Below are 26,816 nucleotides of genomic sequence, written 5' to 3' on the forward strand. Positions count from 1 at the left end.
ATTCGACTTTGAATCGTGCGATCTTTACGATTTTTTACGATTCTTTTTTGTTCGCTTATTTTTTTGTGGTGGGCCCTTTACGAGTAAAGAAAACCCTTATAACCTTAAAACAAGTAAAGAAAACTCTAATTCTATATTCTCCCCCTTCTCCTCATTCTTTCCTTCTTCTCCTCCTCCTCCTTCCTACTTATACCAATACCATCCTCAAGTTTGTATTACTAATCATCGAATTTTATGTTTATGTTTAATTTAATAATTTTGAATGAAAAAATAGATAATTACCTATGATTTGGCTGACACTTCGAATTTATTGCCGACTCACGTGTCTCGCCGTGTCCGACACGACACGTGTGTCCACACGCGTCGACACTCCTTTGGACACTTTTACTTGTATTGCTGGAAGTGTTAGACTTAATGTGGGTGTGTGGACATGGTTTTGAACCGTTTCACACATGACATTCTGTTTTTTTATTGAATATTGTGTTTACCTCATTTAGACAACTCGTTTCCATGTCGAAACTGGACACACAAATCCATATCCACAAATCATGATTACGTATACTTTCTATTTTAGCCGTGTCCCCGTTTCTAAAGTTTGGGGGTTTGCCGTGTCCGACATACCTTGTCCATGTCGACTCGCGACACTCGTGTCCATGTCCACAAATCATAGATAATTACTCATTTTATTCTTATTTTTGATTTTTTTATATTTTCCTCATTTTAATATAAATCTGAAAAAATCTTACGATTTACGATCTGATTTACGATTCGAACCTTGTTATGATTTATGATCCGATTCCGATTTTCAGAACCTTGTATACGAGTATTCCACAATGAGATAAGAGACATGAGCATAAATAAAATATTAGAAACATTAACTATATTTGACTTGGGAAAATAAATTGTTTTACATTATGGGATCTACAAGACTTGCATACTCAAATTTAAATTCAACAAATACAACATTGACAAACAAAAAGTATGATGCTTTATTTGGTATTAGTGACATATGAGTACCATATTGAAGCATGACAATTAATTCAACAAATGCTCATGAAGTATCTGCTACCAATGTCGGTATAATATTCATATCATTTCTGAAGTATCCTCTACCATCTTCACTTTGAAACCCAAATGCTGACGCATCCAATCTTCAAATAACTCAGCTAAGAACTTGGGAAAAACGCATACAATGCCAAGCCTCTTCAAAACCAAATCCATGATTTTCTTTTCAAGCTTGCAATAAATGAAAATGTGATAATCCGATTCCTCTTCATTTTCCTCTCTACACATCAGGTATCTTTTAGCCAGTCTAAAATTCTTGTTTTCAGCCTATTCGTTGTGTTGATCATGTTCAAAACTGTCACATCTGCAAACGTTTGAACCTTAGGTAGAACCAGCACCTTCCAAAACTTGCCCTAAATCACCTATCCTCCTGCCACTATGAGACAAAAGCATCTTTAAACAATAGAAGAGTAGAAATGATAAACTGAATCTCACCATCTTTTAAATGCCTATATCAAACCCAACCCCAAATCACACTTTTCCTTAACATCTTATAGCAACCTTTTATTCTTACCCTTATCTCGTGCAATCCTATAAAGCACATAAACACTACCTAACCATAAAGCCTACGAAAACGTATACGTAATCCTCGATGCAAACTCAGTCCAAACTTGATATAGAGACTTCTAAGCCCCCGAGCCTCGACCTCTACCTAGCCGCCTCATATTATCCCACTCACCATACCTTTCTCCATATTTCCCTAATATTACTTTTCTCCATAAGGCCTTGTCCTCTCGGAACTTCTGTAACCGCTTTCCCAATAGCGCATTAGTCCCCAAAGCCAATTTTCCTAATCCCAGACATGGTTTTAAGTTTCTACTAAAACCGACACGAAGCAACCGAAATGTTTACGTTTTCATCCTCACTGAAACGATTACCGAAACTCTTTTCCACATGGATTTAAAAATGTCCATTGTCAATTGGAATGTAAAGACTTGCGATCAAACTCTTTCCCACATTAAATCCTCAGCCTAGCGATTGTCTCAAACCATCTGAACACATGTTTCAGTTCATCACTTGCTCTAAGTCATCACCAAAGACAATCATTGCTACATCCACAAATTTGAGATGTCAGAGTGATATCCAATTCCCACCCGCCCCCAAATTAAACCCATTTAATCCGGTCCTATCTACTTCATTTACTCTCAGCTTACACAATGCCTCTCATGCATAGGTAAAGAGAAAGGGGATGGATAATTTCCTTGCCACAAACACCTAGAGCTCTTGAAAATGTCCGCTAGACTCCGTTCACCAGATTGAGAAGCGTGCTTCCCACAAATCGGAAACGTGCTTCCCCAGCTTTTGGGAAGCATCACTTTTTTTTCTTCTAAACCCCAATTCCCCGGAAGCCAGCTTCCCATGTTCCTGGTGTGTTTCTGGTAACCTTGGTCTAAACGACAACTGGCCAAATGATTAAAGAATTATATACATTATATTTATTTGAGGGATCACTGTTTAGGCCCATAAAATAATGATGGGATATTTGCTCTTCTGATTTTGATTCCTTGGATCTTTGCAGTCATGTGGGAGCAGGCTTGATCTATAAAATATCGAATTTCTTGTCTGTATTTGGCAAACATCTGTGTTTTTAATTGTGTTTTTTTCATGTTACTATAGCTGGCTTCAAACCAGTCGAAAACATACTTATGCATTAGCCATAGACACTTTATCTTTGGGGCTGAACATTGATAAAATATGTTCAATACGTTTCTTGTTCTATTTCTAGTTGGTTATATTGGTTTCATTTTTCTAATTTTAAACTCAATATACTGTTTGGAACAGGTTTTCCTGAAGCAGCATCTAACAAATGTTGTGTTTGACTCAAATTTCATGGATGGAGGTCAGTTTTCTGGTGTGCTTATGTTGCATATTTGGTAACTTTTTAAGGGTTTAGATCAGGTATCCGAATGAGTCCAATGCTATGCATATGAAATTCCGTACTAGCTGTACTTGCTAGGGGAATCCTGATTGCTTGTCATTTCACTGTAAACTTAAAACTTAGTATAAAATAGTAGGTAACATCATAACAGTGGCTTAAAATTGATTGCAAAGCTTATTGATCCTTATGGTGGTCATCTCATGTGTATTTTTCCGCTTATCTTTTGTCAAGTGAAAGAAAATTTATTGACAATCATAATACTGCAAGAACAGACCCAATAAATAGAAGATTACAGCTCGTGCATTTAATTTTAAGTCGCAAGGTTTATACAAGCAAACCCAAATTTGCAAGATTGTCTCGCAGTTGAGTCAACTCAGTTGGGAGGTGCTCAATGTTGCATTTTTTATAGGATAAAGGTTTAAAACCAACTTAACCAATAAAAAAAAATTGCACTGGGTATTTAAAACCTCCTCCCATTCTTTTTTGAAGTGAAGGCTATTCCCATTTGGACATTTTTTTTTTAATGTCTATTTTCCGTTTGGACTCGGCATCCATAGCTTCATCTATCTTGTTTTCTGGGAGCCAGACTACAGTTGTATTGACTTCCCACCTTTCTCTAGATCTTCTGCCTCCGATTTTATTGCTCTCTGTTTATTAAACTTTCAAACCCGACTTGGGTTCTGAGCCCCAAAAAACCATGGCTAAGCACTGTGTTTGCCATCTGTTTCTTGTGCACTAAACTACTACTTTTTTTTTGAATGGTCTTGTGCACTGAACTTATGGCAAGTCTTTACACAATGCCTCTCAGCGAATGGTCTTACACTCATATGTCACTTTTTTTTTTAATGGTCTTACACAATGCCTCTCAGCGAATCTCACCATTGTAGTTTCAAAGTAAAGAGAATCATTTATAGGTAATAGAATTTTATCTGGATGTTAATTATTTGGATATTATCGATATCTTTCTCCACAGAGATCGCTGGCTGTAAAGCTGATCCACCAAGTGAGGCCAAAGTAAACCATACCGCAGATGAAGATGATGACGAACCACTGCTTTTGGAAAGAAGGAAGCCATCTAAAGAACAAGAGCGTAGCAAAAAGACCAAATCCAAAAAGAGCAAGAAGAGGATTCAAGTTGACGACAATGATCAACCAAGAGAGGCCCAAGTAGTAGACCATACTGAAGTTGACGACAACAATGATGATGATGATGAGCCACTGCCATTAAAAAGAAGAAAGGCATCCAAAGAGCACAAGAAAATCATAAGAATCAAGTCAAAACTGAGCAAGAAGAGGATTCAAGATGATGAAAATGATGACACGCCATGATACAACAGAGTACTTCTTGCCTTTCAGTAGGTAGGTGACAAAGAATCGGACAAGCGACTAACAATGCGATCTCATGGCAACGGACGGATTGGTGAATGTGATCTAACGGGAATAGTTGCATCTCCCATCAGGGGTTTTCTGCATATTTATTCCCAAGGGAGAGTTATTTTTTTTTAGATCCGTGGTCATTAAATGACCATTTAACATATACCCTTTAGCTGGGTTGTGATGTGAAACAGGTTGTTACTTTTTATTGGATGCTGTATTATTTTGGGATAGTGACATTAAATTATGTGTATTGTTTGCTGTTGAATGTGAACTGATGTTGGGCATATGTGGAGTTTTTGGCGGGCCGAAAATGCACATCATAGATATTAGTATTAGTTGATTGGCATTAAATTTTGGGACATAAAGAGATCCAAAGCAAGACTTATCAAGTGGATGATTTTGGATCAATCAAGGATGGTACCCATCAAACCTAAGGGAGCAACTCGGGTCAGGTTGCGTAGGGTTGAGGCCAACCCTAACCCAACCCGAGATAGCATTCCCTCAACCCTAATTTGACCCAACCCGAGCCTCGGGTTGAGGATGGTCAACCCTAACCAAACCCGCCTCCAAATTGGGTTGGGCCGGGTTCGGGCTGAGTCGGATTCATCTAGGGCCAAACAGTAAAATACAAGAAAAAAACATAATCCTAAGAAAATCATGAAAAAATTAGAGGACGGAGGCTGGGTTCGGGTCGGGTTGCCAAGGCCCTAACCCAATCCAAAATTAAATCGGGTTGACTTTTCCCGACCCAAGTTGCACCCGTAATCAAACCCTAGTTGGCACACCCCATTGTACTACAATTAGTTGGCATCCTGACCCAAGTTGCACCCGTAATCAAACCCTAGTTGGCACACCCCATTGTACTACAATTAGTTGGCATCCTAATGAAGCATTCTCCACTTGGAAACAAAATGGATTTTTTAGAATTGTTAGTTCCTCCCCCAACAAAAACAGATTTTACATCCCCTATCTTTCAGGAGAGAAATGCTACTTATGTAATTCATTTAAGAGATTTTATATGGTGCCCTGGACTTCACGCCCTTGATATTTGATCCAGCAGCAGCTCACTTGTTAAGAGGTTGCTGTTTAATAAAATATCAAGGGCTAGTCGCACGGAAAAGCAAATAGTCCCACACCGGATAAATGAAGTGGATGGAGATGGGTTATAAGGGAATGAGCACCCTCCACCTAAAGGCTATCTTTTAGGGGCGTGTTCTACCCAGTTACATCCCTACAAATGGTATCAGAAACAGGTAACCACGGTTTGCGTCCTGGTAACCCCGGTTCGGCAAAATTATCCATGTTGCTTCCGCATGGACGGGAGACGTTTGGGGTTCCATGCAAAAGCAAATAGTCCGACATTGGATAAATGAAATGGATGGTGATGGGTTATAAGGGAATGGGCACCCTCACCTTAAAAGCTAGCTTTTAGGGGTGAGTTAAATTCCCTACAGCATATGCTTAACCACCATCCATAAAATTTGGCTTCATTTAATACACTCGAACCGATTTTGCACCTCCTAAAAAACGGGAGAAATCGGTTTTGCTAAATGCCTAGTTGCTCCTGGCAGAAAAGCCACCTTAGATGAGTTAAATGAATAAAACAAAAACTGCTAAATATACGGGATTTTCTAGGCAATTTCACAGAAAGCCTTCTCGCGACTCACTTTTGTATGAGAAGTCACCTTAGACAAATTAAATGAATCAGACAAAATCAGCTAAAAAGTGCGCCTGTGTGGCTGTTCTCTCCTGCAAAAGTTAGCAGTGAAATGGCTTTGAGCAAACTTGCCTAGCAAATCCAATATATAAGACATACTGCTCTCCTGTTAATAAATTGCAATCCTTCCTTTGATTTCACTTCTCTACTCTACTGTTTGAGGCTGTTACAAGTTCTCAATAGCAATGGCATTCAATCGGAAAAGTATAGATAAAGGACTGATATTCCTGAACTAATGGTATGGGCATTCCCACCGAACAACTGATAATGGCAATAAATCAAACATTTAAACGCAGTTAGCAATAGCATTGCATTAAACTGATATGTTTTAAGACTACAATTAAAAGGTGGCTGGCCTTCTAAAGAGTCTCAATTTCATTGTGTAAGATAACATCTAACTCGTGCCAAGACAATTCAAGATAATTCCATGGACAAATCAATGATAGTATTAGGATGGCTGCCGGGATAACAAAACTCCAGCTGACAGCAGCGGCAAACAGAAAAAGAGGCATCAAAGTCCCCCACTTTGAAATTTGATGATCACTGCATATGGATTCACTATAAACTGAATCAAAATATAGAAGGTACCTTGATTGTATATACAACTACCATGTTTCACATGTTGAATCTCTGAGGAACTGAATCAAAATCATCGAATTCAAATCTTGGGCGTTCTCTCCCAGCCTGAATAGCATAATGGGTTTCAAATTCAATCCAGCTTACAGTAAAAGATGGAGAATAGAATCATGAAATATATGAGACTCACCTTTGTCAGGTATGATGGGTCACAAGAAATCTGTTCATCAATTGTTCGAAGTTTCTTTGTCAAGGCCATTATCCTAGAATAGATCCCAAAGGGACGAGCTGGTTATTGTATAGGGTATAGACAGTTGTATAATATATAAATTTGGGGAATGATATTATAAGAGATCCAATGTCAAATCATTGTTGGGTTATGATTATGAAATTATAAATTTCGCTCACATATCAGGTATCGCTGTTTCATAAATGGAAGTGATTATTAGACAGCATTACACCTCCAAGGAAAACAAACCAGCAGCTGTGCATGAAAGATTTTCCAAAGAACAGCACCAAAAAATTTTGAAAACCGAAACATACACCTCACTTTGAGAATGATCAGTAAGCAAAATATTAAAAGCCTCAAAGATCAATATGCAAATTCTACAGGACCAACAAGGGACAGCCATGTAATTGTCCCTGACCTTCGAAACAAAGCTTGACCCTTGACCACTCATCCTCCCAGAAAAATCACTTTGATCTCTCTCGACCAAGCCTCCGGGCCAAAACAAGATATCAAAATCCAAAAGGTAGATCTCAGAACTAAACCTACAAGAATGATATAAAACTTCAGCACTTCTCCAAAGAGATTGTCATAACCTCGAATGTGTCAGAGTCCCAAGCCAGAAGGGAAACTCCTCTAACAGACATCCAGCTCCATTTTAGAGTAAAGGGAAGGGCGGGGTTCCACTTCATCACTTTTTGAAAATGACCACCAAATCATTCCCTTTCTCTTTCACCGCAGATTCCACATCAACCACCAACGGGAGAAGATGATCTTTAAGTCCCAACAGGGCAAACCTACACATGGCCCTTAAGCTTCCATTCGCTTGCCACCCACAATTCCAGAACATATATCGGTGACTATCAGTCACCGACATATCCCACACAGCACCAGCTTAGAAAAGATTTGTTCTCTTCCACCACTTGTTTTGGGCAACACCACCAAGGAAGGCCCAGCAAACAGGACTCCTTTTGTCTTTTACCAATCAATGGAGAGGACATCTCGTGCGAATCACTCAAACCATCCTAAGAAAATCTGGGGGAGGAGAATAAAAAACCATCGGAGAGCTCCTTGATCACTCTCCTACGGCCACTTTCTACACATTTTCATCTAACTCTTGGATCTGAAGTTACGGAAATGGCATCGTGAGTACATACAGTTGCACAACTTACCCTCTGCCCTAGCTAATGTGATCCTATATCTCTCTTCTCACTTCAAAATCGTGATCCATCTTTCATCTTCAACCTTCTCAGTTGAGCTATCATGAGACCTGAAAGATCTAATCTCCTTCCAAGTTCCAATCCCTACCGATTAGACCAAAGACTCCATGTCTGAGCGATCGATCGTTTGCTACGACCACCCACGGCCCCTTAAAGTCGACATATGCTGGAAAAGGTTGCGCCAAGCAGTGTTTAAAAATGCGGATGTGGTGCAGAACGCGGCTGAAGAAAATCCTAGTCGACTCAGCACAACACGGTCGAGTACTCGGTTGACGCGGCTGAGTACTAAATTGATGCGGTCGTAATTTGGGAGAGTGAAAGGAATCTTTGTTGACTTTGTAGGGCATAATGCGGAACGCAGATGCGGCGCAACGTGAAATGTGGCCAAGGTAAAAGGGAGTCAACGCAGAAGCGGGGGAGTTATAAAACTATGGTGCCAAGGGCTCCGATTAAGATCATGATGGGACCTTCCGGCAACATGATGAAAACAACCTGTTGCCGATCATTGCTCTCTTCTCTCCATTCATGACGGGAAGAAAGGAAATCCCTCTTATTCTTTGAGAGAAAACCTATATGCATGTGAGGGACTTGTCTATTTATACGGATCGAGTACTATAGAAATACCTAAAATACTATTGATTCTTATGCATCCACAACTCATTATTATAAATATAGGCATATGGAGTGCGCATGTCCCTTTATTACTGGAAGAGAAAAAAAAAACCTTTGGAAAATAAATGTATTTTTCTCTCACTCTGCTACAAAAAAGAATTCATAAAAGAGAAAGGAAAAACTTACTCACCCATCATCAACTTGGACATAATGTAAATGGATACGTTTGCCCAAGTCATATTCAAAGCAATCTCCGTACTATAGACAAAATGGAAGAGCACCCAAATATAGAAGATTAAATTAAATGATAAGAAGTGCAGATATTGCTCGTTGAACACTATTTTTTCAGCAGCAGGCATTTTATCACCAATATGATTTCCATTGACCAGAAAAAAGTTTCAATAAGATGATTGTCCACAATCTCAGTTTAAAGGGGATGTAAAAGAATAGAACTATAAGGTCAGCAAATCTCTAAATAAATACAACATAACATTTTTCCCACAGTATGAGTGATACATTAGTTAGTAAAAGATATCTACTGAGAAACATTCTGCATACCTCTGAATTGATGAGTCCATACGCTCAATCATCTCACAGCTTTTGTATTGCTCGGGATCCTCATGAAAACTGACCATTCCATCCTTTTGGTTGATTGATGCAAATATGTCACCATCATGAATCTAAATCATAAAAGAAAAAGTTTCAGAAAAAATAACTAGCAGAATATTAATGTTTGAAGAGTTAACAACCATTTGAAGAACATGGATCTCTGCTTGCTTAGCATTCTCCAGCTGCACAGTGTTGGCTATATCTTGGAGTGACAGAGTCAAGTATCTTTGTGTCAACCTCTGGATGTTTCGCTTATATAGAGATGATGAAACTTGCTTCACTAATCCAAGATTGTTGTCCTGAAACAAAACATGGATCATATAAAAAATCACAGCTATGTCACAAATATCTACGATATTTTCAAAATATCACATTTTTATCGCGACATCTTGATAAAACGACAAAATCCCGAAATAAACCCAAGATTTTATAGTGATATTTTCATTTTATCATAAAATATCACGATAATATCATGAAATTACCCCGATATTTTATATTTTTCATAAATTTTATATATTTATTAAATAATTTTATTTTTACCTTTTTTCCCTGCTATAAACCCTATATATATATATATATATATATATATAAAGAGAGAGAGAGAGAGAGAGAGAGAGAGAGAGAGAGAGAGAGAGAGAGAAAACGGTTCCTACACATATGTGTAGATAAGTTATCTACACACTAGCTTAAAATAAAGTGGGGGCCACATTATTTGGGTGATCCAAACCATTCATTTTTAAGGCCCTCACATAGATAGGGTGTCCACAAAAAATCAGATCCATAGGATCATCCTAACCATTCGAACTGTGGAGGCAAAAAATGGACTAATTTGTGAAGGTTTAAAGACATCCATTTTACCTCCACAAATCGTAGGGTTGGGATGATCCTATGGATCTGATTTTTTGTAGACACCCTATCTATGTGAGGGCCTTTAAAATGGATGGCTTGGATCACCCAAACAATGTGGGCCCCCACTGTATTTTAAGCTAGTGTGTAGAGAACTCTCTACACATGTGTAGGAACCGTTTTCTCATATATATATATATATATATATATATATATATATATATCCCGATATTTTCCCTTGCTGAGAAATTCCCGAGAATAATATTTGTGGAATGGCATCGCAGGAGATGTGATATAGCGTTGAATCGAAAATATAGAAAAGTTTGTTTCATGAGAATGACAAGTTGTAGAATCAATTAGAACATCTGTTCACAGTCAAAGGTTAATAGACTTCAACAATTGACCAAAGTGAGCTTTCATTGAAATGGAATGAAACATATAGGGAACCAGTTCAGGGAACAATGTGGCAGACAGATTGGCCAGGGATGGTGTGGGGAAACAGGGGCTGGAGATGTTTGATTTCCTTCCTCCTTGATCTTTATTTTCTCTTTTTTGTATCTTGTTTGTTTTTAGCTTGGTATTCTCTATATACTTTTCGGTTGACCATCTCGGTCTTCCTTTCCCTTCTGAATGAAACTGCTACCATTCAAAATAAATAAATAAACATCATACTATATGTTACACTAATTACAGTTTACAACATTGTCCATAGTATTATTCAGCAGCTTTTATTTTATGTAGCTCATGTAGATGTGTAAATTTATTTATTTATTACTTATTACTATTAGTGATATTCTCATGATGATTGTTATGTAACAACCTTTATCCAACGCTCATAAAACCTAATTTTGTACCCCTTTTCGTACCCATTTACTATTCCCTTCCATGGAACGTCAACTTCACAAGCCCTGATACATCCATTAGTAAAATTGTGCCTTTTGGCTCCTTTTATAGCGAATTTGTCAAATGCAGTTGGTTGTTCACATAGGTCTAAGCTCCAAGTACGGATGTCATTTTGGTGCTAAATAGTTGGTATGGTTTATTATCTAATTGTGAGAAGCCTGGCCTCATCCACCACACATACTCGTGTTGGGGTCAATATACAGCCCAAATCCTGTAGATATTCGAAAAATAAATAAAAAGAACTGAAGGTACAACCATAATGCTTTCACAAATAACAAAGGTATACAAAATCCAACCTGTGAACTTTAACAGGATTATATCATCTTTTTAATCAAGACAGAGAAGCTCTAATTATGTGCAATGGGAAAGAGTATGATAGAGAGCTCACACTTCTGAATTTCTCCATGTTTAGCTCAATACAAGCTTCTAGCTCTGAAATTTTTCCAGTGGCATAGCAAACTGACAAGTCCAAGTAAGGCTGCACATGGTAAAAATATTTTAAGATAACATTCAACCCAAACTTCATTTTACAAACAAATGTTATTTTAGCATAAAAAAATAGTACTTTGGTTTCCAAAGTTACCTGAACATGGTTTTTAAGAGTCCTCTGAGCTATTGAAGAAGTATACTTCGGGAAAGGAGGTACCTACAAGAGAAAGTTCTAGCTAAAAAATCTAATTTTTCCACAAGAAAGCTCAAAAATTTTTGTCTAAAACTTGGGAAAAAGTAACGGCACTAGCTGACAATGCATTAGCTGACTCTGCAAAGTTAAACCAATATAAGAACAATTACTCAACCAATCTATGATCGAGAAAAAGAAAATAATACGCACAGGAATTAGATACACCTGCAAAGGACTATCTCCAGAATTCCAAAAGTTGATAGTTGGCAGTACAACCATTTTGACACGAGACAAGGATGAAAAAATACAGCATTTAGGGGAGGAGGAGAGGAGGGGGGCCAGCGAACTGAAGTTTTCTGAAAGTCGTGTGACCTAAAATTCATTTTTTCCAAAAATGTATTATATTAAACTAAGGAAAGATACAACAGGATCCAAGAAAAAAAAGAACGAAAAGAGCAGGGGATCGGCCGCGGACAGCTAGAAGCTCGGCATCTCATGACACAAGAACAACTTCATACAAGAAATGTAAAAAATTGCTACACTGTCAACTCGTAAATTTCCTTCAGGTGGATACGAGTAAAGATAGACTCCATACCGAATAAACATACAAATCTCTAAGGAAGGCTCTTCCTTGAGCTATCTGATTATGTTAAGCAAATCGCCCTCAACCCAGATTTCCGAGGGGTCTAAAAGAGATAAAGGTTTAATCCTGTTCCACACCCTATTTAACTTCGGCCTCTGTTGCATCACTCTCGCCACTTGGACCTGAATAAGAGTGATCTGACCATTAAACTCAGAGAAAAGGCAATGCTGGCAGCGGGGATTTTACCATTTTCAGTTCGTGAAACCTTCCTACTGCCATCATAAGTGTAAGCCAAGCAACACCATAAGGAATCTAAATATAAGAAACACACATCAGGGGCAATAATTAACACTTACGACGATCCCTAGCATTAAATAAATCTTGAAAATAAATGTTGTCAAAAAAAGGGTTTTTAATTGCACGCTCGGAAATGTCTACAATATCCAATTAATTAATCAACCCAAATTTTTGCCTTTCTTATAAAAATGTGATCTTTATGATTTTTTCGCCTTGCACCACCAGCTCCATAAAAAATCAACTGACGATAAGCTCGGCACATCACTATTAAACAGTCCGAAGAAAAAGGTCCAAATTTGAACCACTCTAGGCAGTGAATAAATAGATTAGATGGAGTCTAAAGTGAGAAACCACAATATACAGTCTCAAACCTCACAAATTCGACTAGTGACAATTTGGTCTCAAGTAAGAATTTTACTATGAAGAACACACCAAAAAAAGGCAATGACTCTTGGTGAGGCTTGGGAGTTCCATACATTTGGGAATTTTGGACCAGTGTGGAACCCAAATTACTAGCATAGAAGGATTTGACAGAGAAATCTCCATAATGTCTCTAGATGGAGATTTTGTCTCGATATCAATACAAGGGGTGTGTACAGCTGACATAAGCCAAAAGAAAGAATTAATGGTCAACAGTGCAGATATAGAGAATCAACCATGAAATATCTGACTAAAAGATAGAGATTGAGGATCCCAAAGAACCCAGATGCCCCTGACATGCCTTTGGATGGAATAATAATTGCCTTTGCTTTATCCCAAACCAAATGAATAATTATTAGGACGACAGACTCAATTTTGTTTCCATCAACAGCATTATTTCAGGATTGACAAATCTAACGAGATCCTCAACACTGGATTTTTTTTTTTTTTTTTTTTTTTTGAAAGATGACATATTTTATTGATACTGTAATAATTACAAAGGAGACCAGAGGTCCCTCTTAACATTACATAGTATCAGAAGGACTGACCTGGGCATACCCTGAGTCAGACCAGTGTAGCTTTACACCTCAAAAAAATAGGAAATTTCCCCGACCATTTCAAGCCAAAAGCCTTGCAGTATTATTAATTCAACCTACATCCCTCACTTTCCTCCACCTGAAACTAGTAAAATTCGGGGATACAAATACGTGATTATCGAAGGAATCCCAATTCCTTTAGAGGCCTTTCTAGCTCCCTCCTCGAGTTGATCCCCAGCCTAATGTCTAATCCAAAGACTATCAGACGATGATCACAACAGAAGCAACCTCTTAGATATAACAACTAAGAGGAGCATTTACCAGTTCATCAAGAAGACTTTGTAGAAAGGAAATCGGTAAAGTCGCCATTTCCGGATTCCTGTCCAGAAACCCCGGGTTTCCTCGAGCTTCAATCTCATCCTCCATGTAGGAAATAGCCATCTCCTTCGAGAAATCCCATGTTCTCTTCCGATTTCTGCTTTTCTCTAGAAATCCGTTAATGGAGGCTAATCTTTCATCATAGGACATCCTTCTTATCTTATGAAGGATATTTTCCAGCACCATGAGTTCCAAGAATAGTTCTCTTACGCCCCCCTGGCATGACGATGATTCCTGCTGCCCGGGACCCTGATCTTCCATCTTTTCTTACAAGAGTATGATGGATACACATAAATCATTGCAAAATCCAGTCAATTCATAAGATAAGATACCACTGCCTTATGAATAGGCCTGAAAGAGTCCCCGAAGATGTCCCATCCCAAAAGCCTAGTGCAGAGACAATTTAAAGTTTGCTTTAAACAACCTGTCCCATCTTAGAGTTTTTTGCACCTTCCCAAAAGAGATCCCTACCCTTTTTCTTTTTTCTTTTTTTATCAGTGAGACCCTTACCCTTACTACCTTCAATTCTAAGAGACTAGGCAGAAAAAACACTAACCAACTCAGTGACTAGACCTCAACCCGCTTAGAATGGCCCCAAGCTAGAATAGCGTCCAGAACTGAAAACACCCCCCTAGACCATGCAATCCATCATTGTTATAATCCATCTTCACCTCAGGATTCTCCCCTACAAAATAGCTAGAGAGGACCAAACCTGTCAGATTTGAGAATTTTTTAGAATTTCAACAGACTACTGTTTAGCCTTCTAGCTCCAGCCTTTAAGACCAAGGATTTCCCAAACAAACTCATAAGGAGACTTTCCTGGGATCTTAACCCCATGAGAGGGTTGAAGGCAGGAGCACGAGGTTTCCTGACTCTAGAGCGAAGACTAAACGAATTGTCATTAATAGGTACAGCCAACGAAGCAGTATTTTGTCTAGGGGATTTAGATTTAAAGTTCTTGGGGCCCACCAGCAATTTAGAAGCGTCTGCAAATCTATCTTTAGGTCCCATCACATCTTTGTCAGAGCTGATTAATGGCATACTCTTGGACGACCTACCTGGAATGATTGAATTATTAAATTTGAAATTTGAATCCCATACAGGATCCAACGGCTCGCCGGGCGTAGAGTTCTGACCCGCCGAAAGGCATTCCGCCGGCGAAGAAAAAATTTATTTCGCAAGTTCATCCCCAATAGTATAGGTTTGGTCTATAATTCTACGAGTAACACTAGAGTTAGGGTAGATCCAACGAGGGGCTAGAATTTTAGCTGAGACAAAACTCATACAATGCCGGTGATTTCCTTCCATCTTGGTTTCTACTACCTTGCCAAAGAGACCCCCTAGTGCCTCCACCGTAGAGACAGCTCAGGTGTGCAGGGGAATGCCATGGAAGTGAATCCAGAGAACTTCCACTCCTTGAGTAAAATCCCCTGTCCAAGGGAAGATGGAGAGCAAATGATTGTCCAAGGCCACAGAGCCTTTAGCGAGGACTTATAAAGCTTGAGATTCTGATTCAAACATAAAAATGACTTCATTCTACGCCAACACAGAAGAACAATGTAATGTTGGGATTTCCCAGAATTCCTGAGCCCATTTCCAGAGTTCCTGCAGGGTCTCGTGCTGGTTTAGCTTTTTTCCTATCAAGCAAGCTCTAAGAGAATCCATTCGCACATCCACTTCCCTACCCGAGATAGATAAAAGTGGAAGCCCTGGAATATTGTGAAGAGAGATTTTACCCGAATCCGACCATAGGTCAACCTCACCACCAAGGGATTCCTCTTTAGACGTAGCGCGAGAAACCCATTTTGAGGGAATTCTGGTCCTATGACACCATCGACAATCATTCCGCCATTTAAAGTTTACATATTGACAGGGAGAACAGAACCATGCACCAGATCTAATGTCTCGATCATGATTAGGTTGCCCCAACAGCTTCCTTTCCTTTCCACAAGGTGTGCGGGATGAGGAGAGCAGCAAATTGGGTTGCGGGCATCTTCTACAACTGCACCGCCATCCAAAATTTTGGTAGCGACACCGCAAGCACTGCCAATCCTCCTTCCTTATATTCTCTTGCATCCTATTACTTACTGAGCCTCCTAACACTGGATTTTCTATATCGGCATTATATGCTTGATGTTCTAGAAAAAAATTTGCAGGATAAACCTAAAGTCCCAAGAGTCTTCAATGGGGGTGGTGTTAGAAAGGTTTTAAATGTCGGTTTCGGACACCACCGAAACTGAAATATATCGGTTTCGATGGAAATTTAGGCCAAAATCATTTAAAATTTTTACAAAAAAAAATTAGGCTTTTTAAAAAAAAAATCCACTAAAATGCATAAAATTTTGGTGGAAACCTTTAAATTTCAGTAGAAATTTTGTAAATAAGGGCCAAAAATGAAATTTCAGATTTCAGCTCGGGGAAATCATGTAAAATTCCGATCCAATGTACTTTCGGTTTCGGTTCAAACCGAAACCGAAATATTTCGGCCGAGATTTAAAACTGTGGTCTTGGACTTAAAACTAGACTCATAATCAATTGAAGAAGATAGGTTGATAAACTCTCTTTTGCCCCTTTTTAGAGGTCTGAAACATTTCTTGGTAGCTTTAATAATAGATTGTTTGCTGGGACATTTTTGGAATAACAATCCTTAGGTTGTTTGCCCATTCTTTAACAAACTCAGAATTGAGGGATGTTATTTCTTTATCATATAGTTTAGATATACATTGTTGATCTTCCGAGAAAATTCCGGGGTAGACAAAAGACTATCCCGCAGAAGATTGTCCAACTTTAGGTCAAACATGATTGACTAGGTAATGTCAGCTATAGATGCTTTCCCTTAATTTTCTATTGGGTTATATTCTTAACAATGGGCAACCATACCTAAATTTTGAGCAGGACCTCGTGTATAGACAGCCTTTAATTTTCGTTCATAAAACTTTAGATCTAGGCCATAGGATCATTAGATCATATTTTCGAGGGTGAAGATCATCGATCCATTGTTGCTCAACCCTCGATCGTAAGAATTAGTCACTTTTTCCTTGATCTTATTATTTTCATCATTTTAATTATAGCTAAATTTTGGGGCGTCACAACCTTATCCGTTCGATGTGGGTAATGCCCCGTTAGATGGGATATTCAAATACCTATCCAACGGGCCCAAGATCACCCAATTTGGATGCGATTTGATGAAGTTATGACCAATTTACCATTAAGGTATGGGTCAAATACAGGATTTGTGATTTAAAACTCTTTTTTTTTTACTTTCATTCAATTCCTTAAAATTTAAAAGTAATACATGTACCAAGAGATTTTCCATGAAACCCTCTTTCCATGAAAAATATTCATTTCCCCCATGGGAGGGACAAATTTTCCTCATGTGGGAAAATTTGCCAACTCACGAGATTTGAATTAGATTTTGCAAATTTCTTAGATTGGTTGACTTTTTATTTAAGGAAAAATTAGCTCGCATATCTTTTAACTAGGCAAGAGATTTGACTTACAAAATTTGAATTAGAGGGAAAAACCTAATGGAAAGTTTGGTTATTGCAAGTACATAAATCAAGTTTTAATTTAGGAAAGAATATTTAATTTTTGAACAACCAAATTCTTGGAGGGAAACCTAAAAGGCAAACTCCCATAAAGTGTTTATTCCTTAACCATTAAGATCCCTTAATTAAAGAAAGTCAAACATGAAAATCCTAAGAGAATTATATATGCTTGGACTTTCCCTTTAGGAAATCATTCATACACACAAAAAAAGGGGGAAGGAGGGAAAAAAAAAAGTCTCCCTCTCCCTCATTGCAAAACATGGGAGAGAGATATTGAGTGAGGGAAGAGAAAAGAAAGAGAGAAGGAAAGGAGTGGAAGGCTAAAGAGAGGCTTGAAATTCTCTAACTTTTGTCATCATCAAACAAGTAAGTACCCTTATTACTTTCCTTGTCTTAAAGTGTTTTCTTGGTCCCAAAACAGACCAGATTTAACGATGTAATGAATAGTTTTCTTTGGTCCCAAATCGGACCAGATTTAACACTGCTTTTGTGTGTTCTTCTTGGTCCCAAAATAGGTCAAATTAAGCGTTATTTTGTGTGTTGTTGTCGGTTCCAAAACGGGCGAAGTGTAACACTGTTTTGGTTTGTTTTCTAGCTCCCAAAACGGACTAGATTTATGCATTGTTAATATATGTTTTATAAGTCCAAAAAGGACCAGATTTATACCCTGTTAATGTATGTTCTATAGGTCCCAAAACGGTCCAGATTTGTATCCTGTTGACATGTGTTTCCTTGGTCTCAAAACGGACCAGATTTGTACCCTGTTGACATGTTTCCTTGGTCCCAAAACGGACCAGATTTGTGTACGGTTGATAGGTGATTTTACGTATCAAAACTAGACAGATTTAAGATCAGTTATATGCATTTTTATTATATATTAAAATTGGACAGATTTAAAGACCGTTATATGTGTGTTTCTATGTATCAAAACTGGAAAGATTTAGAGTCAGATATATGCATGTTTTCGTGTGTTAAAACTGGACAGGTTCTACGTCATTCATATGCGTATTTTATATTCTAAAAACGGGACAGCAGTGTTCTATGTTTGTGTGCAAGTTTATGCCCTCAAAACAGGGCAGCAGTCATGTGTTTTTGTGTGCATGTTTTATGCCCTCAAACAGGGCAGCAATTATGTTTTTCTGTGTGTGAGTTTTATGCCCTCAAACAGGGCAGCAGTCGTGTTTCTGTGTGTGAGTTCATGCCCTCAAACAGGGCAGTAGTAGGCTTTTCTGTGCATAAGTTTTCGCCCCAGAACAGGGCAGCAATAGTGTCCTTCATGTGTCTTCTTGCTGGCCGTCCAAAAAACAGGGCAGCGAGAGTCTTCTCCGGGTATATATCCTTCCTGTCCAAAGATAAGAAAGCAATGGCGTGTCTATGTGCATGGGTTTCACCTAAGATAGGGCCTCAGCGTAGTACCTGTACATATTTTTGAAAACTTAAACATAAGGAAAAAAATTGACAATGTTATGTTCTATCACTTGACTCCAGGACTATCACACTCCACTACCTATCAGAAGCCGTCCATTCTTCCCCATTCGTAAGTTAAGGCAGGTAATAGCTAACTCTGCATGTATGGATTTTCAATTTTTGCAATGGAGATGGTGAAGTATTCTAAATTTAGTCTTACTTTTTAAACTGCTCATGTTAAATGAATTATAGTTCCTATATCATATATTTGGAATGAAATTCAAATTTTGTTAACGGATATTTTTGAAATTGTCTGTTTCTTTTATTACGTGGAAATAATTGAAAGGCTTATAATAGTGTGGAAAAACTAATCAAAGAGGAATAAATAGGGAACGGTGATGGGAAACCATTGAGTTATCCCCGGAATTAAGAATAAACAACTTGGGAGAACCGCCTAACCCCTCGTTGATGCCGGGATCCTATGGAGACCACGAGTCCCTAGGCGATATGATCTACCGTAATAAGTCCACGCGGAATCGGCCGTGTCGGCAAAGGCAACAGGCTAGTTGGGAGCTGGAGTGCCCTCGGTTAAAAAGAAATTGTAATGATAAGAATGTAATGGATTTATACTCACTCTTATTGTAGTTGACTCTTCTCATTTTAGTTGTAAGTACATTTTGTTATTTTAAAATGGTTTCTCTATTCTATTGTAGAAATTTTTTGTAAATCATTATTACAGAAATTCAACTGTTCTATTTACATTATATGGATCTTGATCTGCTGTTTGAATTGAACTTTTATACTTGCTTAGTTTCTATCAATCTGCTATTAACCCAGTTTTTCTCCCCAGGATTAGAGGATGTTAACGTGCGTTTGCGCACGAAGATGTCTATGAGCGTAGGATGATGGGAGCAAATAAATAAGGAAGACGATACCCTTCGTCGACACTTTGAATTTATTTTAGATTGGCTAGTTTGAGACTTTATTTAGTTGAGTAATTTGTTTTAAGTTAAAGTTATTGTAAGGAGACATTATTGATATTGCAATAAGAGCTATAGCTATTTAATGTTTCATGCTTTAAAAAAAAAATTGAGTGGTTTAACAGGTTCATGCTCGTAGCGACCCGGTGACGGAAATCGGGTCGTTACAGTTGTGGTATCAGAGCCCAGGTCTACGTAAGACTTGGTGCTTGTGAGTTGAGTCGTTAATTAGGATTAGATAACTAATATGAGACATATGATGTGTCACACTTTTAGGGCCAACCGAAAATTTCGAACCATAAATATTTTTCCCTCCCATGGGGGAAATGAATATTTTTCATGGAAAGAGGGTTTCATGGAAAATCTCTTGGTACATGTATTACTTTTAAATTTTAAGGAACTGAATGAAAATAAATAAAAAAGAGTTTTAAATAACAAATCCCGTATTTGACCCATACCTTAATGGTAAATTGGTTATAACTTCATCAAATCGAATCCAAATTGTGTGATCTTGGGCCCGTTGGATAGGCATTCGAATATCCCATCTAATGGGACATAACCCACATCGAACGGATAAGTTTTGACACCCCAAAATTTAGCTATAATTAAAATGACGAAAATAATAATAAAATAATAAGATCAAGGAAAAAGTGACTAATTCTTACGATCGAGGGTTGATCAACGATGGGTCGATGATCTCCATCCTCGAAAATATGATCTAATGATCCTATGGCCTAGATCTAAAGTTTGATGAACGAAAATTAAAGGTTGTCTTTACATTCTACCTCCCTTCAAAGCCCGCTTCAATGAGCAGTTCTTTCCTGAGCGTATCAAAGATCAGTTGGCAGGACAATTTGCAAATCTAAAGCAGGGGGCATTGTTTGTGGCTCAGTATGGAGCCACGTTCAGGGAGCTTTCACGTTTTGCACCTGGATATGCAGCTACTGAGGCATATCGGGTTCGGAAATTTGTTAACGGTCTTCGCCCTTTCATTAAGGCGAGTATTGTTAACCTTGGTTCTTGAACCTTGGCAGAGGCATGTGAGAAGGCAGAAGTAGCGGAGGACTGCGAGAAATCAGTACAAGCAACTAAATCCCAGTCAATTGCTAGCAGGAATTAGGGACCCCCCCCCCCCCCCCAAGAAGCCGAGAACAGATAGTGGTTCACAATCCAAGACCTTGTGCCCTCACTGGGGGAAGATTCATGTTGGACAGTGTTGGAGAACCATGGCGGTGTGTTTCAACTGTGAAGACCCTAATCACAGGAGGAGGGATTGCCCTAAGGCGCCACCCTATGTTCAGCGTCGTCGTCCTCCGCCGCAGCAGCAACAAGTTCAATCAAATCAGCAAAACCAAGGGAAGGGAAATCAATACCGCCCTCTGCCCAAGATAAGAATGCGCCGCTGGGAGCTGAGAGGCGTTTCTTTGCTCTAGTCAACGACAATACCGAGGTACATGATGGGGCGGCAGACGGTCAGGATTCAACTAATACCTTTCCTTGAAATTTTATCCTTGTTACAATCTAAAACTATGTATAGCATTGACATTGCAGTGATTGGCCTTGATCTTGGAAAGGGAGATTAGTGCCATTAGATTTAATTAATAGAGAGTATTTCGTTCCTACTGTTCGAAGTTTCGTTTAGAAGGAAGTTAGACTATATTTTCCTATTAGGATCGCCTCACTAATGAATTCCGCGCTTGGAGAAGGGGTGTGATAATAGGAAAAGGATGGATCCGACTTGGGTATATTAAAGCGTCAAGTCGGAGATGTTTGGAGGAGTTGTCTTGATAAGATTTAAAAAAATTTCCCTCAACTGTGAGTGTTAACAGAGATTAGTATGTTTAGGGGCTTTAGATAAATATTGAAGTTGAGAGATGATTTTAGCAGCGAGTAATGAAGGAGAAATCAGCTAAATAGAAAGGGAATAATGTGGAAAATATTAGCAAATTGTTACTCTTGAAAGTTGAAAAACTCAATTCAAGAGTAAGTAAATAGATATCTGTGAGTATTTTCTTATGTGTAATGTCGAAGTTTCTTGATCTGAAGACAAATGCTGTCAATGATGAAAATACGTATTGATGTGATTACTATTGATGTGATTACTGATTCAAGTGTACCTTAATGCTTTGGTGATGCATTATCATAAGAAAACAATTTTTGGATTTTTCATTACTAACCCTTATAACTGTTATTCATAATGTGAAATTTAGGATGGCACGTACAAAGTTGACCACGAGGATATGCATGCTCAAACCAAGACTTTGGGATAGACAAAGAGAGCAAGAACAAAGGGAGATCGCAAGGAGAGAGGTCATAGAAATTAGCAATTCGGAAACCACAGAAATTTCATCCGATTCCGAGGAGGAACCATAAGAAGAAGAATCAGAAGAGGAAGAACCGGAAGAGGATCCGGAAGAAGATCCCGAGGAGGAATCTGCATATCAAGAACAAGAAATCATCAATATATCCTCGGATTCGATCGGCAATCAAATGCCGCTATACTCGGAAGAGGAAGTTACAAGTAAGCGTCGAAGGTTATCTGTGTTTGGCAACGTACTAGATATGTACGAGGAAGATGATTATGACATCGGTAGTAACTGAGAGGTAGGTATACATTATTATTTTAATTTCATTATGGATGTTAGTTTACTGCGTTATCTAGGATATGGAAGAGAGAATTTCGGGGACGAAATTCATTTAAGGGGGGTAGAATGTAAAGACCGCCTTTAATTTTCGTTCATAAAACTTTAGATCTAGGCCATAGGATCATTAGATCATATTTTCGAGGGTGGAGATCATCGATCCATCGTTGATCAACCCTCGATCGTAAGAATTAGTCACTTTTTCCTTGATCTTATTATTTTATTATTATTTTCGTCATTTTAATTATAGCTAAATTTTAGGACGTCAAAACTTATTCGTTCGATGTGGGTTATGCCCAGTTAGATGGGATATTCGAATATCTATCCAACGGGCCCAAGATCACCCAATTTGGATGCGATTTGATGAAGTTATGACCAATTTACCATTAAGGTATGGGTCAAATACGGGATTTGTGATTTAGAACTTCTTCTTTTTTACTTTCATTCAATTCCTTAAAATTTAAAAGTAATACATGTACCAAGAGATTTTCCATGAAACCCTCTTTCCATGAAAAATATTCAATTCCCCCATGGGAGGGACAAATTTTCCTCATGTGGGAAAATTTGCCAACTCACGAGATTTGAATTAGATTTTGCAAATTTCTTAGATTGGTTGATTTTTTATTTAAGGAAAAATTAGCTTGCATATCTTTTAACTAGGCAAGAGATTTGACTTACAAAATTTGAATTAGAGGAGGGAAAAACCTCATGGAAAGTTTGGTTAAAACAATTACATAAATCAAGTTTTAATTTAGGAGAGAATATTTAATTTTCGAACAACCAGATTCTTGGACGGAAACCTAAAAGGCAACCCTCCATAAAGTGTTTATTCCTTAACCATTAAGATCCCTTAATTAAAGAAAGTCAAACATCAAAATCCTAAGCGAATTATATATGCTTGGCCTTTCCCTTTAGGAAATCATTCATACACAAAAAAAAAAGGGGGGGGGGGAGGGAGAAGGAGAAAAAAAAAAAAAAGGTCTCTCTCTCCCTCATTGCAAAACGTGGGAGAGAGATATTGAGTGAGGGAAGAGAAAAGAAAGAGGGGGGGGGAGGAGTGGAACGCTAAAGGAAGGGAGGCTTGAAATTCTCTAACTTTTGTCATCATCAAACAAGTAAGTACCCTTATTACCTTCCTTGTCTTATAGTGTTTTCTTGGTCCCAAAACAAACCAGATTTAGCATTGTTTTTATGTGTTTTTCTTGGTCCCAAAACGGACCAAATTTAACGATGTAATGAATAGTTTTCCTTGGTCCCAAATCGGACCAGATTTAACACTGCTTTTGTGTGTTCTTCTTGGTCCCAAAATGGATTAAATTAAGCGCTATTTTGTATGTTGTTCTCGGTCCCAAAACGGACCAGGTTTAACACTGTTTTGGTTTGTTTTCTAGGTCCCGAAACGGACCAGATTTATGCATTGTTAATGTATGTTTTATAGATCAAAAAACGGACCAGATTTACACCTTCGTAATGTATGTTTTATAGATCCCAAAACAGACCAGACTTATACCCTGTTAATGTATGCTTTATAAGTCCCAAAACGGTCCAGATTTGTACCTTGTTGACATGTGTTTCCTTGGTCTCAAAACGGACAAGATTTGTGTACGGTTGATAGGTGTTTTTACGTATCAAAACTAGACAGATTTAAGGTCAGTTATATGCATTTTTATTACATATTAAAATTGGACAGATTTAAAGACCGTTATGTGCGTTTCTATGTATCAAAATTGGAAAGATTTAGAGTAAGATATATGCATATTTTCGTGTGTTAAAACTTGACAGGTTCTACGTCATTCATATGCGTATTTTATATACTAAAAACGGCACATCAGTGTTCTATGTTTGTGTGCAAGTTTTATGCCCTCAAAACAGGGCAGCAGTGATGTGTTTTTGTGTGCGTATTTTATGCCCTCAAACAGGGCAGCAATGATGTTTTTCTGTGTGTGAGTTTTATGCCCTCAAACAGGGCAGCAGTGATGTGTTTCTGTGTGTGAGTTCATGCCCTCAAACAGGGCAGCAGTAGGCTTTTCTGTGCATAAGTTTTACACCCCAGAACAGGGCAGCAATAGTGTCCTTTATGTGTCTTCTTGCTGCCCGCCCAAAAAACAGGACAGCAAGAGTCTTCTCCAGGTATGTATCTTTCGTGTCCAAAGATAAGACAGCAATGGTACGTCTATGTGCATGGGTTTCACATAAGATAGGGCCTCAACGTAGTACCTGTACGTATTTTTTAAAACTTAAACATAAGGAAAATAATTGCACTGTTATGTTCAATCACTTGACTCCGGGACTATCACACTCCACTACCTATCAGAAGCCATCCATTCTATCGATCTGCTATTAACCCAGTTTTTCTCCCCAGGATTAGAGGATGTTAACACGGGTGCGTTTGCGCACGAAGATGTCTAGGAACGTAGGATGATGGGAGCAAATAAATAAGGAAGACGATACCCTTCGTCGACACTTCGAATTTATTTTAGATTGGCTAGTTTGAGACTTTATTTAGTTGAGTAATTTTTTTAAAATTAAAGTTATTGTAAGGAGACGTTCTTGATATTGGAATAAGAGCTATGGCTATTTAATGTTCATGCTTTAAAAAAGAAAAAAAAATTGAGTGGCTTAACAGGTTCTAGGTCGTAGTGACCCGGTGACGGAAATCGGGTCGTTACACCTCGTGCCTTTGTCTCGAGTAAGCTGAAGCTGAAGAGCCTTGTCTTTGTTACATATATCTTAATTGATGTTGTGATCATACCCTTTCCTATGCTATCATTTTCCCCAGGTTGGTAAGAGAATCTGCACCAACCCCAAGCCTAATCTCAAGTGGGAGAGAGGAGAGACAGTACCAACCCCCCTCCTCCCCGAGAGAGAGAGAGAGAGAGAGAGAGAGAGAGAGAGTAAATGGGTTTCAGAAATGAATGATATGATGGGATTTTCAACAAAATACCTTCCCATAGGGTAAGCGCTTGAAATGAAGATATTTCCTATCCGCTTGGAGACTTTAAAGTTTCTCTGTTGTAGTCAACCGAAGGAAGGGCAAGTTTAGAACCAGATACATTGAAGCACCAAGATTCATGAAGTAGCTGGTATGAAACGACCCGCTTATGGATTTGGGCTGCTGTCCATTAGATAAAGTAGGCCCAGTTCATAATTGAGGTGTCCCCTCGAAGATATAGAGTATTACTTAGCTTTTTGTTGCCCCAATGGAACCGTTGTGAGAAACTTTAAGCCCAATATCGTACGATGACGGGACAAAATCAATATGTGATGAACAAAATGGACTTGCCCGGCCTAGTAGGCAAGTTCTGGGAGGTGGGCGGCAGAATGTGGGCCAAATGGTTGCAGATACCCTTTAGTTGAAGTTTTGTATTATTATTATTTTTTATTTCTGTCTGTGTGTGTTGTGTGTGTGTGTGTGTGTGTGTGTGTGTTGGGGGGGGGTGCCCCTTTGATCAACCACATGCAATACATAGATTTTATTTATTTATTTTTTAATGTCACATAGATTTAATTTTAAAACCCGACTTAGACTATTTCTTTCTTTTTTTTATAAGATTCCAGACTGTTGGCTTGTTTTCTGACTATTTTTTTTTTTTTTTTAACCCGCAATTTATCTAGGAACATGGGCAACATCTTAAATTTTATTAATAATAAGATGTTGCCCCTTAGACCTGCCATCTGGAATATGTAGATTTAATTTTTAAACCCAACTAGAGTTTTTTTTTTTAAATGCGGAATTTATCTAGAAACCTAGGCGGCACCTTAAATTTTATTAATAATAAGAAAATAATACGAGGGGACATGTCGCCTAGCCTTCAAAACAAGAAACAAAATAAATAAACAAATAAAATGTATACTAGGAATACCCAATAAATCACATCTCAAAGCTCCCCTTGCAGATCTAGGGAAGCCCTTCCACTTTCAAAAAATGTATTGCACATCATGTCACAAGCAAGATTGGCGAGGGAATCTGCTACTTGATTACCTTGTCTATACTGATGTGAAAATCAAGGTTTAATGTCTAAGATAAGGTCCGTAAGGTCCCGCCAATAATAAGAAATAAACCAAGGAGGGTCCTTACTGGAATTAATCATATCTATCAAAACCTTGCTAGAAGCTTCGATCAAAACCTCAGCAAAACCCAAGGCCTTACAATATCCAAGACCATCTAAGATGCCTCTCATTTCAACCTGCAAGTTGGTACCAACCTCATAAAAATAAGCTAACCCATGTGATCTCTAAAGATATCTCCATCACTAGATATAACGGGATTATCTTTAAAAGCACCATCCATGTTCAACTTTAGTTCCAAACTTCCAGGTTTCAACCAAGTAAATTTTATGATTCTAGGCCTCATAGCCTTCTTAGGAGAAATG

At 38.3% G+C, this 26,816-nt stretch overlaps 2 protein-coding genes across 2 annotated transcripts in view; one reads left to right on the forward strand and one right to left on the reverse strand.

Annotated features, from left to right (window-relative positions):
- Nucleotides 1-4,605, forward strand: part of LOC143860931 (Transducin/WD40 repeat-like superfamily protein) — a 38,584-nt gene extending 33,979 nt beyond the window's left edge. Inside the window, exons 12-13 of the mRNA XM_077371792.1 lie at nucleotides 2,848-2,905; nucleotides 3,918-4,605. Of these exons, the coding sequence (XP_077227907.1) occupies nucleotides 2,848-2,905; nucleotides 3,918-4,273 (414 nt within the window). The 3' untranslated portion in view covers nucleotides 4,274-4,605. The remainder of the gene's footprint in view (nucleotides 1-2,847; nucleotides 2,906-3,917) is intronic.
- A 1,714-nt stretch (nucleotides 4,606-6,319) lies between these two features.
- The window catches only part of COP13 (Proteasome component (PCI) domain protein), a 36,643-nt gene continuing 16,146 nt past the window's right edge, over nucleotides 6,320-26,816 (reverse strand). Inside the window, exons 6-11 of the mRNA XM_077371650.1 lie at nucleotides 11,614-11,676; nucleotides 11,419-11,508; nucleotides 9,422-9,580; nucleotides 9,231-9,352; nucleotides 6,805-6,877; nucleotides 6,320-6,722 (exon numbers count right to left, since the gene is read on the reverse strand). Of these exons, the coding sequence (XP_077227765.1) occupies nucleotides 6,654-6,722; nucleotides 6,805-6,877; nucleotides 9,231-9,352; nucleotides 9,422-9,580; nucleotides 11,419-11,508; nucleotides 11,614-11,676 (576 nt within the window). The 3' untranslated portion in view covers nucleotides 6,320-6,653. The remainder of the gene's footprint in view (nucleotides 6,723-6,804; nucleotides 6,878-9,230; nucleotides 9,353-9,421; nucleotides 9,581-11,418; nucleotides 11,509-11,613; nucleotides 11,677-26,816) is intronic.

Source organism: Tasmannia lanceolata, unplaced genomic scaffold (assembly GCF_043159265.1).
Source record: "Tasmannia lanceolata isolate RefF3 unplaced genomic scaffold, GAP_Taslan_0.1 ptg000037l, whole genome shotgun sequence".
NCBI classification, from domain to species: Eukaryota; Viridiplantae; Streptophyta; class Magnoliopsida; order Canellales; family Winteraceae; genus Tasmannia; species Tasmannia lanceolata.